The sequence below is a fragment of the Aulonocara stuartgranti genome (assembly GCF_965226115.1).
Source record: "Aulonocara stuartgranti genome assembly, chromosome: 10".
Taxonomy (NCBI): domain Eukaryota; kingdom Metazoa; phylum Chordata; class Actinopteri; order Cichliformes; family Cichlidae; genus Aulonocara; species Aulonocara stuartgranti.
In genome coordinates, this window is record NC_138946.1 from 3,712,575 (window position 1) to 3,729,986 (window position 17,412).

Consider the following 17,412-nt stretch of genomic DNA (forward strand, 5'->3'; position numbering starts at 1 on the left):
AAATGTAAGAATTAAAAGTGATAATTTGACTCTGGATTAAACAGCAGACGCTGTGCTGGACGTGGCGTCCCTACGACGTCTTTAATTACCTTTGATGAGGAGAGATCAGGTTTGAATTCAGATTTGTGTAAATGCTGACCTTTGAAGAACTCTGATCATCGTATACGGGAGAAAGAACCCAGTGCAGTTTAGTGTTTAATTAAATAACGTTTTTTTGTTAAAACATGTAATATAACACTTTGGTTTAGCAGTTAAAGTAGGTAGTTATTTGGTGAAGTTTCCAAACTTGCAGTCTGTTAAAGTTGAAAATACTTCAGTTTTTTATTGTAAAGATAAACAAGTGTTTGAGTCTCGTGGACCCCCACTGTCTTCAAATCAAACACAATTGATGTCAAACGTTTGTGCTGTGAAAACTTTGGTTTGTGCTGTTTTTTATTTTAAAGATATTACTAAAAGTTTCTAGACCAGCCTCTTTCTTTACTGTGAAAAGGTTGTAAAACATAAACCAGTGTTGGATATTTTTTTATTCTGATCACACTCTTTATAGTGAAAAACTAGGTTAACTTTCTTAAAATAAATTATGCATTCTGCATTGAATTTGCAAAATACAAACCTCCTTCTCCCCATCCAGCCATACTCCTCTCCTTCATCTGGCTTTTGGATATTTAATTTCAATAATAATCATAATAATGAATAAATAAATAGTAAATAAGGTGTCAGCAGCTCTGCCATATATGCAAGAGCCTTTTCACATAAGTCTTTATATTTTTGTATGAATTGTTTTCTGGACTTCACTGGACGAGAGTAAAAGAAAGTAAGAACAGGGCTGAACTGTGAGCACTGGCTAGCTTTTGTTAGCCGCTTAGCTTTTGTGTCCTGGACCAAATAAATACTGAGACAGGGCTGCAAGCTGCACCTGAAAAGCATGTTAGGTGGTTCAATATAGTACTACTACTAATACTGCCCGTCCGAGGGTGTGGCCACCAAAGGCAGATCTCCAGAGATTTGTCCTGGACCATTTTTTCTAGTTGCATCCAGGTGTAGCCCATCTTTTGTGCTTCTGCCTCGAGGTCCGTCACCAGGTGTTTCTCTCTTTTGCTTTCCTCTGCCTGACTGGTGATGTTGGTTGGTGGTTTGCATAGAGCGCGCCCTACCCAGCGCCATCTTTTCCGCCACTGCCAGTCCCAAACCCAGATTAAAAAAAAGAGGAGGGTAGGACGTGGGGCCCGGAAAAAGCTCACCTGCTACAGAAATGCTAAAAAGAAAAACAGGGACTAACTTCCTGGATGACCGTAGGTGGTGAAAGCCACCAAACCAATTCTTCTTTCGACCAGGAGAACCTACATTGGCACATAGGACGTCAGGTGGAATATAGTTCTAATAAAAATAATAATTAATGTTTAATTTGTTGTGGGGTCCACCTCTGTCAGAGGGACTTGCTGATTGGAGCTGGAGGTGGAAGCAGACGTGTCTTTCCTTGGTTTGCTGCGACTTTAAGTCCTTCCCTTTTGAAAACCATCTACCACATTTCAAATGATTTCCTTATTCTATACTCAGCAGGGTGACGCATTAAAAACATTCTAACATTCCCTGTGCAGCTCTGTCAGAACATACGGCTCAGCTTCAGAGAAACTGCTTTCTGATTTATGTAGATCTCATATTAAAGCCCCGCTGTGAAGCAGACTTCATGTTTTATTCACAGCAGCGGCCATGTGTTGTGCGCGCACGTGTTTCTATGTGCAGTGTACTGAAAATGTGTCTTGTACTCTGTTGCATCTGACTCGTCACGGGGACAGTGGATTACTAAGCAGGGAGACAGACGACAACAGCAAGGAGAAATAAACGGGAGAGAAGGGAAAGAGGAACAGTCTGAGGCACTTAAAGCTCATCTCGGAGTCTTAGAGAGAGCAACGCGGTTGATTTGGATGAGCTGGGCTGTGTAAGGATCAGTTTAACATTTATTACGCACACAATTTGTGATGTATAAAAAACATGAACTGCCAAATAGTTAAGTGGGATTAAAGATGCGCACGAGCACATACAGTAGATATTAGATTACACATCTTCAACAGAACCTTTTAGTTTGTTGCTTTGATGATGCTGTTTTTTTTAAAATATAAAAGACTTTTGTAAAGTCTTTGCTATAAAAACAAAAATTCTAAATTTGATTTGTTGTATTTGCTGATGATAAAACAGGTGAGACGGCAAATTTCAATCTCTTCAAGTCCAAGATTGAAGCTGATGAAAGTCAAGAATCACCTGGACAGAAGCAGTGGCAGCCTACCTCACCAACTCTGTCTGAGCAGCAGTGAAAGTAAAGCACCACCAGAAGTCATCAGAACCATGATATACCTGCTGAAAAATGGCCAAAAACATTGTCTTTTTAGTGTTTTTGCCCTTTTTAACTTACTGGTTTTATTGTATGTCATGTTTTGAAAATGGTCTCCAGTATTTTCCTTTTCGGTATCAAATTTAGATTCTAGGATCGACTGCAGAAAGGCAGCAGAGCTGGTGAACCTCACACAGCCCAGTCTGGTGAAATGTAAAATAATTGCATGATAACCTATAAAAATAAATAAATGAAATCTTACCCGTTTCATCTCATCTTTGTGTGTGGCTGTTAGTGTCCAGAGTTTATCAGGCTGACAGCTGTGAGCAAAGAAGCTCTTCTTCAGCGTAAGAGATTTATGATTACATAAGTGAGTTATTATCCGTCTCTCCTCTGTCTGTGGAAACTCTCCGATAAATACAAAACAGAAAACACATCACGATGAAAGACACTCCATACAGTTAACTGCAATGTTCTTCAAGACAATAAAAGCCTTTCTCCGCCACTCAGATCAAAGCTGTGTTGACCGTCTTGTTGTTGACGTGCAGTCTTAGCGGACATGTGAACATTCTTATTGTACTTGTTCTATCGATGGGCAGCGCACGACACCAGGCAATAACACAGAGTACGAATGAATGATAGGCAGGGAGCAGGCCATCGACTGCTGCAGCCTCCAGGTGAAATAAAGTGGAATTGTTGCCGTATTTGACAACTAAAAAACTCACTTGCGTGTGCACAACGTCGTGTTTCATCTTCTGTGAGCAAAGCAACAACCACTGCATCATCTGCAAACATGTTCACCTTCAGCTGCGACACCATTCGGTTGAGACGTGCTCTCCGAGTGTCAGTTGCAGATAAATGTGCACAAACGCAGCACATTCGTGTTGTTTTGGTCGATCACGATGACGGCTGTAGGTCTTAGCGATCATGGCGATCATGTAAGCTCTTTATGTTTCGTGTTTTTGGTACAAAAACTAGTGAGTGAGGATTTCCAGGGTTTGTTAGCACTGAAACAAACAAACCAGTGTAAACATGAGTATTCAATCACGCATTAAACGAAAAGATTCAGGAGCCGATACATTACTCCGTAATTAATGAGCGGCGTATTTCCAGTGATTCTTAGTGGATTTCAGGATTGTAGATAATGACGAGAACAAACTGATCTATATTGATAAATCAGAAATGATTCATGAATATCATGAATTATGTGATAATGAGTACACTGACCGCTTTATCATGAGTGGTCCCTGATTAAGTCAGGACCTGCCGACGAGCAGCACAAAGTAGTTAAGGATTAGAAAATATCACCGAGTAGTGAAAGATGCCTCATACAGCCCAGGCAGGGAGTACTCCCACATTAATTCATCAGCATAAAATAATTACTTGCTCTTTCTGTGCTCTCTCAAGTTAAGTGGTGCATCAAACTGAGAGGCTACTGAGTACTGAATCATTACTGTCTGTGAGTTAACCCCAGCAACACACATCAGGCACGACTGCATCGCCTCACAGCTCTGAAGCTGGAGCTGATATTCGCCCCTTATTCCACCAAACGCTCTGAAGCGCATTTCACAAGCGTCCCAGAACCGCTCTCTGCTCTGTGCCACTTAAAGCAGCGTCCGGTCTGTTTTCCACAGAAGCCACTTCAAGCTTTGCAGAGCTGGAGGGCAGGAAGTCAGACAGAGAAACGCAAAGAGAATCCGGTCAAGCTCCAGAATGAAAGACCCCATGCTGACTAAACGGACCACTGCTGAAATGCTCCCGGTGCGATTTGAACTGTGCGAAGAATGACACAAAAAGAAAACCCTGCATCAAACACGGGCCAGATCTCAGCTCGGCCTTTGAGTAGAACAGTCAGCTGTTTTAATTTCTCTAAGCTTACATTATGCTCATTAACACACGAGGGAAATCCCCCATCAGTGAAGCGGACCAGCAATGACCGACATCCAGCGATGTTAACAATTTGCATCATGAAGCCAAAAATAGATCTGAAGCGTTAATCAATAAAAGAGGTTAGACAGGATCTGCTGTGCATGGGAGCATGACTGCTGGTTACACTGGTGACACTGGTGCCAGTTTGGATTCAGGAAACAGACACCCTCACTACGTTTAAAACTTTCCTTTTTAATAAAGTATATCGTTAAGGCAGGATCAGGTAACCCTGAATCCTCCCGTTTTCACGCTGCAGTAGGTCCGGGCTGCTGTGGGCTTCCCATGATGCACTGTTTATACACCACTCTGCAATAGTTATTAATAATCTCTGTCTCTCTTGCACAGTGTGTCCTTGTCCTGTTGTCCTCCGCTCACCCCTAACTGCACGTGGCACATGGCCCCGCCCCTCCTTGGTCGTGCAGGAGGCTTCTTCCTGTTAAAAGGGAGTTTTCTTTCCCACTGTCACCTGGTGCTTGTTAGGGTCTTTACCTCACAATATAAAATGCATTGAGGAGACTGTTGGGTGATTTTTTACTATGTAAGCAAAACTGAATTGAATCTAAATGAACTGTTTTTTTGCCATGAAGGAGGCTGGGATACTAACAGGCCTGTGGTTCAGATAACATTAGCAGTTCAGATCTGTTGTTAAAGACTTCCACTTGGATATGAGCAGACAATGACACTAAATGTCTGCAACAGAGTGAAAGCTCATCTACGTTAAATATATAAAAATACTGCTTAGCAAATGGGATCTGTGGAAAGTGCTGTATGAAAACAATCCGGCAGTGCCTGCTTAGCACAGAAAATAGAGCAATCTTGATGCAAATTAGTCTGCTGTGTGATTCTCCGGTAAAGTTATTCATATGTGAAAAAGCGGAGCTCCAAGCGTTTGTTTTGTTTGATGTAGTGGTAGCATGGAGGAGCTCCGGGAGGAGGAGGAGGAGGAGGAGGAGGGCGACAGCTTTACAGTTCAGGTTTTATCCTTTAGATCAGGTTCAGTTAGACAAAACGCAGTCTGTGTGGTGAGAACAAATTGTTTTGTGATTGTTTTTGTTTTTTTACAAGATGGAGACAAGTTGCAAAGGAGGAGCAGAAGAAAAAAGGACCGCAGCTGAAAATGGAGTTATACAGAGAAGTCGTATAAAGACAGTTTCTGAAATTAGCTGTAATTTCAAAACAAGTCCGAGACGCCTGACGTTTCTCTCATCACTCAAACCACCTGCAGAGGCAGTCGATCTGCCGAGCATTTCACCAACAAAGAGTGCAATCAACTGCATGAAAATTTAAAAAGCTATCACATCTGGAGCTTATGAACAAGCGAGCCCTGATGTGTTACGAATAAATAATAAATAAAAGCACAGCACCGGAGTGAAGCAGAGGTTTAAATGTCGCGCGGTTACAGAGATGAACCTCAAAGGCTAAGTATCTAATGATTCTGAATGGGCCATCATTAGCTTCATATTTCATGTAACATAAAGGTTGATTTGAGCTTTACATCATAACTTACAAAACTCCTTTTATCGCTACACCGCAACCTTCCACGCCATTCAGGTCGCTGTGGTACGCGCTGACCCGACGTGTACTTTTATTTCTCAGGAGGTTCACGTCAGGTTATGTAGAAGGTGGTGGTGTAGGGTTAAGATGGAGACCCAGTTATGGCGGAAGTTAAGACGTAGATGTGATGTAGACGTTTCACTCACATGTAAGGAGGAAATCTAAGCGGTGTGATGACTGTAAAACGAGCATTTTAAGGTCATGTGAGGAAACGCCAGCAGCACGCAAATGCTGAAAAGGTGCAACTTACTATGGTGAAGTTCATGACTTTGAGGATCCAGATAGTTAGTGCCAAGTTGATCAGGATCAGGATCATCAGCAGCAGGACGAAGAAGTAAAGGCAGCGTTTCCTCCAGCCGTATATTCCCACTTTGTACACTTGTGGTTTCTCTGAACTCTGGACATTGTTCCTATGAGTGCACTGTTCTTGGGTCATCTGAGAGGAGACAGAGAATAAGAAAGGATTATAGCCGAGGGCAGCACGCTGACCTTAGGGTTGCGTACTGCTAACAAGACTGTTTCTCTGGGGTTTGATGAAAGCCCGGTTCGCACTGACAACATTGTTTATTTGGATAGCTTTTATAAGGCAAATAAGTGTCATGATGCTGTGTTTTTGTCCCCTGTGGGCTGCCGTTTCATCTGAAGAGATTACAGGGCATCTGCGTAGTTAAAGCTGCATTAAAGCTGCAGTAGTCACAGATCTGTGAAAGGCAAATAAAACCAAACAGCACAAAACCAACTACATAAAACATCACAAGTACAAAACGGGCAATCCACTCCCCTCTCAGTTTTAGGACCCACTCCTAAAATAAGCACCGTGTATTTAGTCAGTGGGTAAATGTGCTTCACAAACTGCAAAAAAATAGTCATTTCTGACATTTGGCTTCACACAGGATTCTTCCAGAGGCCTAAAGTATAAAGCAGGACTTGGCTGGATAACTTCAGGTTTAATCTGGGATTTTGACTTCAGTAACTCAAATAACCACGATGAAGGTGAGCAGAAGAGCATCTTTGCAGAAACAACATTTTAAGCCTTGAAGCAGACGAGCTACAGCAGCAGAACACCATCCCTGTTAGCTGAAACGGAGGGTGCAGTTCATACAAGCTCACCAAAATCAGATAAAGGATGTTTGCAGCAGGTTAATACGTCACGTCGCAAATCAAACATCATCTCAAACTGGTTTCTTGAACATGAGTTCACTGTACCCAAATGTACCTCACCGAATGCCACCAAGCTTTATGGAAGTTTTCAAAGTCAGTCTCAGCAAGAAGTAACCAATGAAGTGTTGGATTAGCGCGGGTGGCCTTTTCAGCACCACTGGCATCAAAAACATGTTTTGGTCGCACTGACGCAACATCAGTAATGGTAAATATTTCAGCATTCATTAGGCAAAAGAGCAACATTTCTATTCATCACGGTCCAATCATCGTTTGTCTTTGAGCTCTTATTGGGTCTTCACCGTCTCCTGAGAAAACTGTCTGCCTGTTTAGCTGCTAAATGTTCCACTGGTGCTGGTGTGGAACAGCAATAACAGCATCAATTTACTCTAATCTGGCCTTTATGTATTCAGCCATTATTGTAGCCCCTTGGGGCTGCAGGATGGAGCTGACTATGATTGCTTGGATGCAGCTCTGCGGCGCCACAGAGGAAAATGACTTTAAGATAAGAGATTGGACACAACTGAACATTACTACAAATAACATGCCGTAAACATTCCTCTCACATACTCCTATCCAATAGCTCTCATTTGAGTCACTGACTGGCCACTCAGTCCTTGGCACAATGAAAGAGAGTTTAGTTAGCAATCCCATTGATTGATTACCCCATAAGTGGTCTATAACTCCATTATAACCCCTTGCCCCATTGATGTGCCGATAGCAGCGATTAATGATGATTCTAATTGTCTGCCTTTGATGATGAGGAGGCATTGTTCACTTCTAGCGCCATAATAATGGCCTAATAACTCTGTGGAAAAATACAATTTACTGTCGGTTGCGCTTTGGAGTGCGTGCCTCACACCACCCAAGCCAATTGTTTTTGACAACCACACACATTACCCGCTAACTGAAACAAATGGCACAAGACAGGGCCCCGGTGAGAGAGTGCTGAAGGCTACAGAGGAGACTCCAAAACACCAGTCAGCAAAAATGGGGAAATCTCATTGTGTATGGTCCGATTTTCATTTCTGTGTGAGGGGAAGATGCAGAGAGCTGAAGAGGTGCAGCTTAGCAACGTCCAGGCTGATAGATAAGCTTGAAATAAGCAGTGTGAGAATAAACAAAAGCCAAGCGAGGCGCAAAGCTATCCAAACGGAGATTGTTCTAAAATAGCATTTAAAGTGGACACACACACACATTCATGTAGGGGTGTGTGTAACTGTGAATCTTACTAGTTTTAAGTGCAAAAAAGCTGAAGGTTATTATCCTCGTGGCAAATTTTCTCCTTGTTTTTCTGGCTCTGAATTGGCCACCTTCCTTAATCTCACCCGTGAAGCTGTGATCATCTTGTCTGCTTATTTCAATTATCAATTATTATTATCAATAAGCACCAGAGACATTTGAGTTTCTGAAGAACTGAGGATACAAATGCTTCCACTGGATGAACTGGACTTGAAAAGCCACAGAAAATGTCAAAGGAACTCTGCCCATTTCTGCATGAAATATCAGGGGCCGTTACACAAACACGACACCAACCCTGAGGTCTTTTGGCAGCTGGGATCAAAACCCCAAGGCCGTGTGTGATGTACGGGCCGAGGGACCTCTATAGCTCTTCCTGTACATAGTCCACTCTGAAAATCACTCAAAGCCCTCCACCACAGTGAGAAGGCACATCACGGAGGGAAGAGATTAGCCTAAAGGCGAATGTCAGTTATTTAGGTTTTCACGCTCATCTATAGCCTCAAGTCGTGAATACTGACCAAAAAAATAAATAAATAAAAAAATCAGGCTGCAGATACAAGCAGCAGAAATGAGCTTCAGGCCACCGGCTGCTGCTCTTCTGCGTCCCCATAGAGAAGGAGAGAGGGAATTTTCAGTTGCTCTGCTCATTCCTTCATCTGAATCCTGGACATCGGTGACCAAAGATAAGAATCCATTTTATTTATTTTTTAATTACATTACTGCAGTGTGGTAATTACAAGTTATCTGTATAGACAAAATCACAGGTTCACCCTTGATTATCTGAGGCTGACCTCGCAGTTTACCACGAGTGCCCGAATCTTTGGTTCAAAACATAAAACACGGGCACGAACACAACGACCAACAGCTGCATGAGCCAAAAGTGGCCAAGGCTGTTTGATCAGCTCTCTGGCAATATCCTCGCAGAGCCTGGGAGAGGGAATTAATGATGCCCCTCATCCTGCACAACACTTGCTTTTCTGCTTCCATCTGCAAGAAGCCCTTCCAAATATGGCTGCGAGTCATGGCAGACAAACCGCTGTCCTGTCCAATCACCCGTTTCAACAGAATCCAGTTCAAATGACATTTGTTTACAAAAAGAATCCCGATTATGAAAACACACAAACATTTGTTAAGCTGAGAAAATTAAAGAAGTTTGCGCAGAGTTAAAGTCTTCAGAAAGAAATTTGGAAACAAGTAGTGAATAAACTTTGAGATGAAGCCGAGTTGAAGTGAATAAAAACACTTTCTAATTCCCCCAAATCCTCGGGCCACGCCACTCAACTTTCAATTTCATTCAGAAATAAAGCTAATATCTTGATTTGATGTGGTTTTGTGCAACTCCCACAAAATCTGCTTTGCAGAAACAAAACAAACTGAACTGAAAAAATCCTTGAAGAAAAACCCCCACAAACGCACACAGAATGCTTCAGGAGTTGCCAAGCTTCTCCAGGTGTTGTGGAGACGACAGCCTCGGCAGCTTGGCAGGAAAGCAAGTCTCCCAGTGACACCAGCATCAAGTCAGATGGAGAAGTGTGTGTGTGTTCCCATCCATTCATGTGTAAATGTGTCACATTTCAGAAAAAACCTTCCACGATCTGAATGCTTCTGTACTGAATGTGTTTCCAGTCAGGGTGGTGAAGGGTGAAGCAACGTCTGCAGCAAGCAGGAACAACTACAGAAACAATGCCCCCCACTGAGACTCCACCTCCCACCTGTATGCGCTGAAGGATAATTACTGAATTTGTTTTCCACACCTCTGTGGACCAGTGTCTTTGTGCTATTTTACTCAACTCTAAAATGTGCATTCATCTTTTTAATAATGTACTACACACCTCTTATATAAGACAGAGAAGAATGTTTACAGCCTGCAGTGAGAAAGGGCTACTCCTACTTTTCCTCACGTGTCATCGAACATGCACGGTCGACCGCACCAGCTTAACCTGAAATAATTTCCCTTTAGTGAATATTTCCACTGAAATATTCACTAAACACACTAGACACAATTGCTGTAAATATTTCTTGATTACATTATATACTTTTATTCCACACCAATGATTAAAGAGTGACTTAAATAGGATATTAAGTTAATTTATATCATAACATGTTCTACTACATAATACCATACTGTCCCATACCATATTATAAACTATTTGTCGAGGAGTGAAGAGAGTATCGACCAACATAGACACTGATGATGACCTTAAAGTGATAGTGTATTTTAATGACAGCAGGAAACGAATACAAACAAAAGCAGAAAGCGACAAAGAACTAAACAAAACCTAAACTGGGAGCAACTACAAAAATAAGTATAAAAAAACCAAAGACCTGAGACGTGGAGGACGGCACATGAAAACCAGCGACAAGGATCATGGACCCTGGAATATGGCAAAATACAGCAGGAGATACACAGCTGATCCGACAACAAACAGAGGAAGACAGAGGGCTTAAATACACAGAGATAACGAGGGAATGAGATACAGGAGGAGAGCACAGCTGGGAGTAATCACACACAACGAGACCGGGCGAAGCAAACTGAAAACAGTAACACGGCACACGAGACTGTCAAAGTAAAACAGGAAACACGAGACAAGCACAGAGACGCGGGCTTGACACTGAAACAATGAGAGGTACAGACATGAAAACAAAACAAGGAAGCACAGAGGCAGAAACCAAGAGACTAGAGCATGACACTAGGAAATAATGAACTATTCTTCAACTTATTGTATGCAAAGATAAATTTCTTAGTCTCCGTATCTTTGCCTAAAACTGGAAGCATGTTTTTTAGAAGTAGTAAAGTGAGAGAATGCATCAGCCTGAGCAGCTCAATACCGTTTACGGGGCATCCAATAGCACCATTTTGCTGAAGTGAATGGTGTTTCTTTTCTTTTTATTTGGTGTCTGTGCCACGATGATTTGGGCTTACAGCAGCACTGATACAGGACTCTCTTCAGATCACACTTAGGTCTAATTATGAGATGTAACCCTGAACCTCATCCTGTGGTTTCTTTCCACCATCATCTTTTCCTCACACTAATGAAGTAACTGCAAAAGTTGAGTCAATCAAAGAAATGTCAAAAAACTAAACAATTTATTACAGAAACTCGACTCCTGGCTGGTCCCCTGGCAGACAAACCTCCACCACCACCACCCTTCCAACCTCTAAATGCAGACGTTTCCACTCCTTAAAAACAGGCTGTTACTTCTTGGTATCCAGTTATTGGCTGTCAAGTACCGACGCCGAGGGGAACCTTTCTGTTTATATCTCAGAACACGGCGGCTCGACAGACAGATGGCAACATTATTCAAAAATTCAAACGCAATAACAAATTGCTAATGGTTTTCAAAGTTTCAGGAAAGTGCACATTGCGTTAGTGGGTTCTTATTCCTTTACATCTACAGTATTACGCTGTGGATCTACTCGCCTCACAAAGTATATCACAAATCAAATAAATGCACTGCAGTGATGAAATATAACGGCTCTCTCCTCTGTGCTTTCTACACAATTTCCATCCATGCACAAAGAGTTCTGATAGCTTTCCAATAACCTCTTAGGCTAGTGGCTGACTGAGAAACGAATATGGGGCTGGGTTCAAGCAAAAATAATGGCCAATCTCATCAGAGCGGAGGTGTGTGTGTGTGTGTGCACGTTAAGAAAGTGGAGCCGAAGAGCTAGGGAGGAAGAAAATAAGTGGCAAATTGGAGGCAAATCAAAATCATTGGCCTTTGAGTCTTTTTCCCTTCACGGCTGCTTTCCAGTGGTGCCACTTGTTCAGCCAACTATTCATTCAGAGACCCTGAAGAAAACCCAATTGTGGAAAAACAAAGTCTGTCCCTGATTAGAGAGAGAAATGAGGTTTTACTAAATGTTATTGGTCATTCCTGCTGCCAAATAGTCGGGCAGCTCCACATTAGGACTTTTATAGACAACATGTGGATCGGTACCAGGACCCGATGGCTGCTGCCAGTGGATTGGCTATTATTGGGGCTTGCATGCCTCAAAATGTTTGAATACATGGAATGGATGACAGCCAGAGGGAGTTTATTGGCCATTTCAATGTGTGAGTAAACAAGCAAGTGGAAATAAATCGTAATCAGCTGAATGCAAAGCAAACACTTCCCAGACTGTTGGTCATTTAAGGGAACCTATTGTGCTTTTCCCTGTTTTCTGTTGTGTTAATGTTACTGTTGCAATGACAGATGCTCATATTGAACACAGCTCAATTATGAGATGAGTATTGTAGAATTTCTGCTTTTATTTTTGGCTCTGTGTGGTTTCACAGAGTGAAGACATCCTGAGCAGAGTAGGATCAATTCCCAGTATGATTCAAATAAGGATTATTTTGAACTGTGAATCATGCAAAGCTGCTCTGGTAGAAAAACAAACAAAAAACCTGGAAATGACTGGAAAAGGTCTGCTTTAACCTCCAGACAGACGAAGCTCAAGCGTTTTCTTTAGTTGGAGCACCACAGCCTCAGTTTTTCAGCTCCTTTTGTAAAACTCAACAAGACCATCAGAGATCAGCAGTGATGCAGTGAAAGTCAGTGGGCGCAAAGAGCGGAAGAAATGTGATGAAACTCTGATGAAAGCTGCCTCCCATCTAAACAGGCTTTCGTTCAGGAAGTATTTAGATATGAGGCATTCCAATAAAATATGTATTCACAAACAAAATAAACTAACAATGTTTGCTATCGACACTATTTAGGTAATTTAATACTGCATCATCCAACTATCACTGCAGGAACCTGGCTACCATGGGTTGGGGGTGCAGGGAGCAAGCCGGGGACGAATAACAACTAATGTTTAAATACAGAGTAAGTGAAAGAAAGTGGGTATTTTTGGTAGTCAGACTCGGCTCCGTCTCCTTCTGGACACCTGGAATGTCTGTGTTAGAAGGCTGGAGGTGTGGTGGCGACTCTAGTGTTTCACACATTAGGTTTGGGAACTAAAAGGGAACAGATGATGTTTCTGATTCACAAAAACAATCCTGCATGTTCGAAACTGACAGGCTGGGAGCGACAGCCCCGTCTCACTCACGCTCTAACACGGTATGTCATCTATGAGCATGGAAATGAAGAAAGGCGGCTTCTCTTTATGGGTTTAAGGGTCTGTGCGTCACAGTCTGTTGGTATTGTTGGACCAATGGTCTCTTGGACCATTAGCTGACCAATCATGTTATCGTGATATCACAAGCTATGGAATAATTTTAATCCTAAACCCTTTCTACACAAATTTTTAATAAAATCAACATCGCTTGTTGTTTTACTTTGAAGAAGACCCCGTGTCTCCTGAGAGAAAGTCGTGATCTATTTACTCAGTCCAGTTTACACCAACGTGAACTTTGCTGCTGTTTTTGCTACACTGGCCACACGTTTTCACTTCACGGAGCTCTGACATCACACATGGACGTGTGTGTTCAGGCTAATTTGCAGTTGTCTCTCTGAATGTGCGGGCTCTGCACACCCTTTCCACTACAGCTTCATGATTGTTTTTTGATTTGTGTAATTAGATTAGTCAGGTTTGTTTGAAGGCAAAGGCAGAAGATGTATTATGTTGGCGAGATAAACGAACCAGAAGCACCTTTTATGTTTCTGTTCAGTGTCAGTAGGTTAAATGGTTGTGCAGTTATTGCACTTGGTAAATAAAGGGTTTTTTGACCCGTATTCTTAAGTGCTCCAGCAGTTCAGCCTTTTGTCCCACTTTGTTGCCCCTCATTAACACTAAGGCCATGCACTCAGTGCTGCACCACACTGCACCGTCTCACTGGCCCATTACAGATGAAACAATACTTACAAATAACAGTAAATAGTGTAATGAAAGGTGTGACCTGCCCACAATCAGACACAGCTGCTTTTTATCGATTAAACAATAAATATAAAAAGAAGAAGAAAGCAACCAATTTTACTAGTTTATTCTGCCATATAGGCGTGAAGCCAGGCCCAGAGCCAGGCATGACTGCAGGGCATAATGAATACTTAAACAGCTGAGTAACTTCCTTTTCTTTTATAATTGGATACAACTATAAAGAAGCTTTATTCTTCACCTCTTTGTTATTTAAGTGGCTTTAGCAGGCCTGTTGACAGCATTGTTGAGCACACGATTAGGATAATTTGGCAAAACTGTTCTCCTCTACGCCAGGAGGAAGAATCGTATCGGTTATGCACGGTATCTCAACACACTATTATTTTTTTAAAGAAAAATGTGAATACCAAAATCTGTGCTAGCAAGCACACTCAACAAGCAGCGGGTGCTGTAACGCAGTCAGTTCTTCTTTTACTTTTTTACTCTTATGCTGTTTTGTAGATCACAAGGTTTAAAACTACTTATAAACACACACACAGAGTAACTCCACCAGAGTGCCTATTTCGGGTCACTTTTGCCAGTCCAAGCCCGGGTAAAGGAGCAGGGTTGGAATTGTGACATTAAAAAAAACAATAATTGCTAAAAGAAATTTAATTTGTAGTTCTAAATAAACTCTAAATGCATTTAGGACGTTTTTTACTCACTTTATGTCTCTTCCACGATGTTATTTCTCTCTCCAACAACATAGGTTACAATTAGATTAGCATCGCCTCTGTCAGTGCGCCCCAGGGTGGCTGTGGCTACAATGTAGCTGCCATCACCAGTGTGTGAATGTGTGCGTGAATGGGTGGATGACTGGATATGTAAAGCGCTTTGGGGTCCTTAGGGACTAGTAAAGCGCTATACAAATACAGGCCATTTACCATTTAGCATGACCAATTATGCAAATTAGGCGATGACGTCATTTAGCGACTTCTAGCGACTTTTAGGACAGCCAATAGCGATTTTCCTTACTGAGGAGTTGGCAACACTGCTTGCAGTAGCACAGGAACAGAGCGGGAGGGAGAGAGAGAGAAAGAGAGCCAGGGATAACAACGTCACATTAGAAAGGTATAGTAATCATCCACAACTACCCATATGGAAAAGAAATAGTAAAAACTTATAGAAGACTTGCTTCAGATTTGGCCTACTTCATATAGTGAATCTTATAAGGCTTATATGATTTACTCATGAAAGTGGCCACTTTCATATATTGTTTTAGTAAGTATCCAAAACATACAAGTTTCATTATATAATTTTTCAAGGGATCTTATATCTGTTTTCACTCTTTGTTTTTCACTCGTTCTGGTTTGTAAGTGTTTTGTGTTGTTTCACTTTAAATTAGTTTAAAAGGAAAAAGCTGAAAATTTAAATAGTTAAAAGTTGAAATGTGAATAGTTGTTTTTTGTATTATATGATTTATTTATTACATTTTATGTGGAGTGAATAAATAAAAGTATATTTACGGTGGCCCTTACAAACAAAGCACGTACAAACTCCAAAACATGTACGAACTCCAAAACACATAAAAACTCCCTAGCACGTACAAACTCCGAAGCACGTACAAACCTTGAAGCACGTACAAACTCCAAAACACGTACAAAACACAACATAAGTGCTCCAGGATGTGTTGAGCTTTTGCTACCTAGTGGCTACACAAGCCAGGAAGTACCAACAACCGGATTTGGTGTGCGGTAGTAACAGGTAAATGAACATTTTTTTAAATTATTTGAATATATATATATATATGAGTTCTTGTGTATAAATACACAAACAATACACATATGCTTTCAATTGTGTAATTTAAGTGATCTAGTAGCTCTGTTTTGGAAGTTCAGTTAACACAGGAAATGTGTTTTGGACTTTGTACGTGCTTTTTGGAGTTTGTACGTGCTTTGACTCTAGGGGCCACCGTATATATTTATATATAAACATATATAAATAGAATCACTTATTTTTTACATTAGTAATTCCTTTCATGCATAATTTTATAATGTTGTTAATAATAAATTAATTAAAGCAACAAAACAACCCGAAGAGCCGGTTGGGAGCCGAAAAAGCCGGCTCTTTTTAGTGAGCCGAGCCGAAAGAGCCGGTTCTCTAAAAAGAGCCGGAAATCCCATCACTATAGCTAAGCAGCCAGGTGAACATGTGGAAATGCATTTGTGTGCAGTCCTCCAAAAAGCCAGCGTAGCTCAAAGATGATGCTAAAGGTTTAGAATGAATGTTGAAGTCGGCAGTTTTCATTGTTTCCAACAATCGTTGCTCTTTAATGTCACGGGGGAAGGTAAAGGACCACCAACAACACGAACGGTAACAGGAGTATCCCCTGGTTATTTTACATAACCAGACTCTGAACCTGGTGACATTAGCACTAAGAGCATCTACACACAGTTCTCCAAAGCTCTACATACCACCTATGCACTACCAACACAGCACCAATCACGGACTTTATCTAGCCTGATAGTTCCTGTGGCCCTGTTACCATGGTGAATGAACTCATGTATCAAGGTTACATTTGAGATTATACAGTATCTCTCTTTTTAAAGAATAAAAAATAAAAACCAGATTATGTCTGCTGGCGCTCTCTCTAGAAAACATATCCAGGTTTTTTGATGGGAATTTTCATGCAAATGAAGACCTGTTTAAATAAATGTCCCTGACTCCAGCAGTAATAGTTTTATGCTCTTTGGTATGCTTTCATAAGTGCACTTTCTCTGTCTGTGGAATATTGAAGCTCCATTTTCATAGTAAAATATCTGAGAATTATATTTCTTTATTCCTAACAAGGAGAGATGTTGAGAAAGTTTCCATTCTGCTTCATCTCATAGACAGAAATCAAAACAGACATTAAAAAAAATGTCTGTTTCATTTTAATTTCATTTGTTCGGCTTTTGCTGTATTTACTTTTAATAAACAGAGAAAATTAAAAGACAAACTGTGAAATAATTCTTACTTTTTTTCCCCAAATACTCCAACATGAATGTAGTTTAGAAAGAAAAGAAGTTGCCATATATTTTGACATTAACTACTACTACTCTGCGCCCAACGAGTGATGTCGCAGTAGTTCCATCAGCTAACTGCTATCAAGCATGGAACTACTGCATAAACTGTACGGGTGCAGTGTAGAGACAGATAAAACACTAGAAGTTCACCCACCAAAACCGAAACTTCATCAGATGAATCCAAAAACATGGTTCAGTGACTTAGTTGAGGTAAAAGCTAGCATACAGCTAGCATTAGCATTGTTTTGTTTTGTTTTTTATTTTGACTGCAAATTTTGATTTAGATTTAATCACTGTCTTTTGACTAAAACATTTAGTTAAGGCATAGCAATTCTTGAACTTTAACTATACCTAAT

At 41.1% G+C, this 17,412-nt stretch overlaps 1 protein-coding gene across 6 annotated transcripts in view; it reads right to left on the minus strand.

Annotated features, from left to right (window-relative positions):
• Window positions 1-17,412, minus strand: part of sgcd (sarcoglycan, delta (dystrophin-associated glycoprotein)) — a 350,931-nt gene that overhangs the window by 159,138 nt on the left and 174,381 nt on the right. For 3 of the 6 annotated variants that reach the window (XM_082549730.1, XM_082549729.1, XM_082549731.1), the window contains one exon: window positions 6,063-6,248. In XM_082549730.1, coding sequence (XP_082405856.1) covers window positions 6,063-6,248 — 186 coding nt within the window. Of the gene's footprint in view, window positions 1-6,062; window positions 6,249-10,537; window positions 10,620-14,716; window positions 14,780-17,412 lie in introns of those variants that run through there. The other 3 variants (XR_014279371.1, XM_082549727.1, XM_082549728.1) reach the window with 2 other exon arrangements.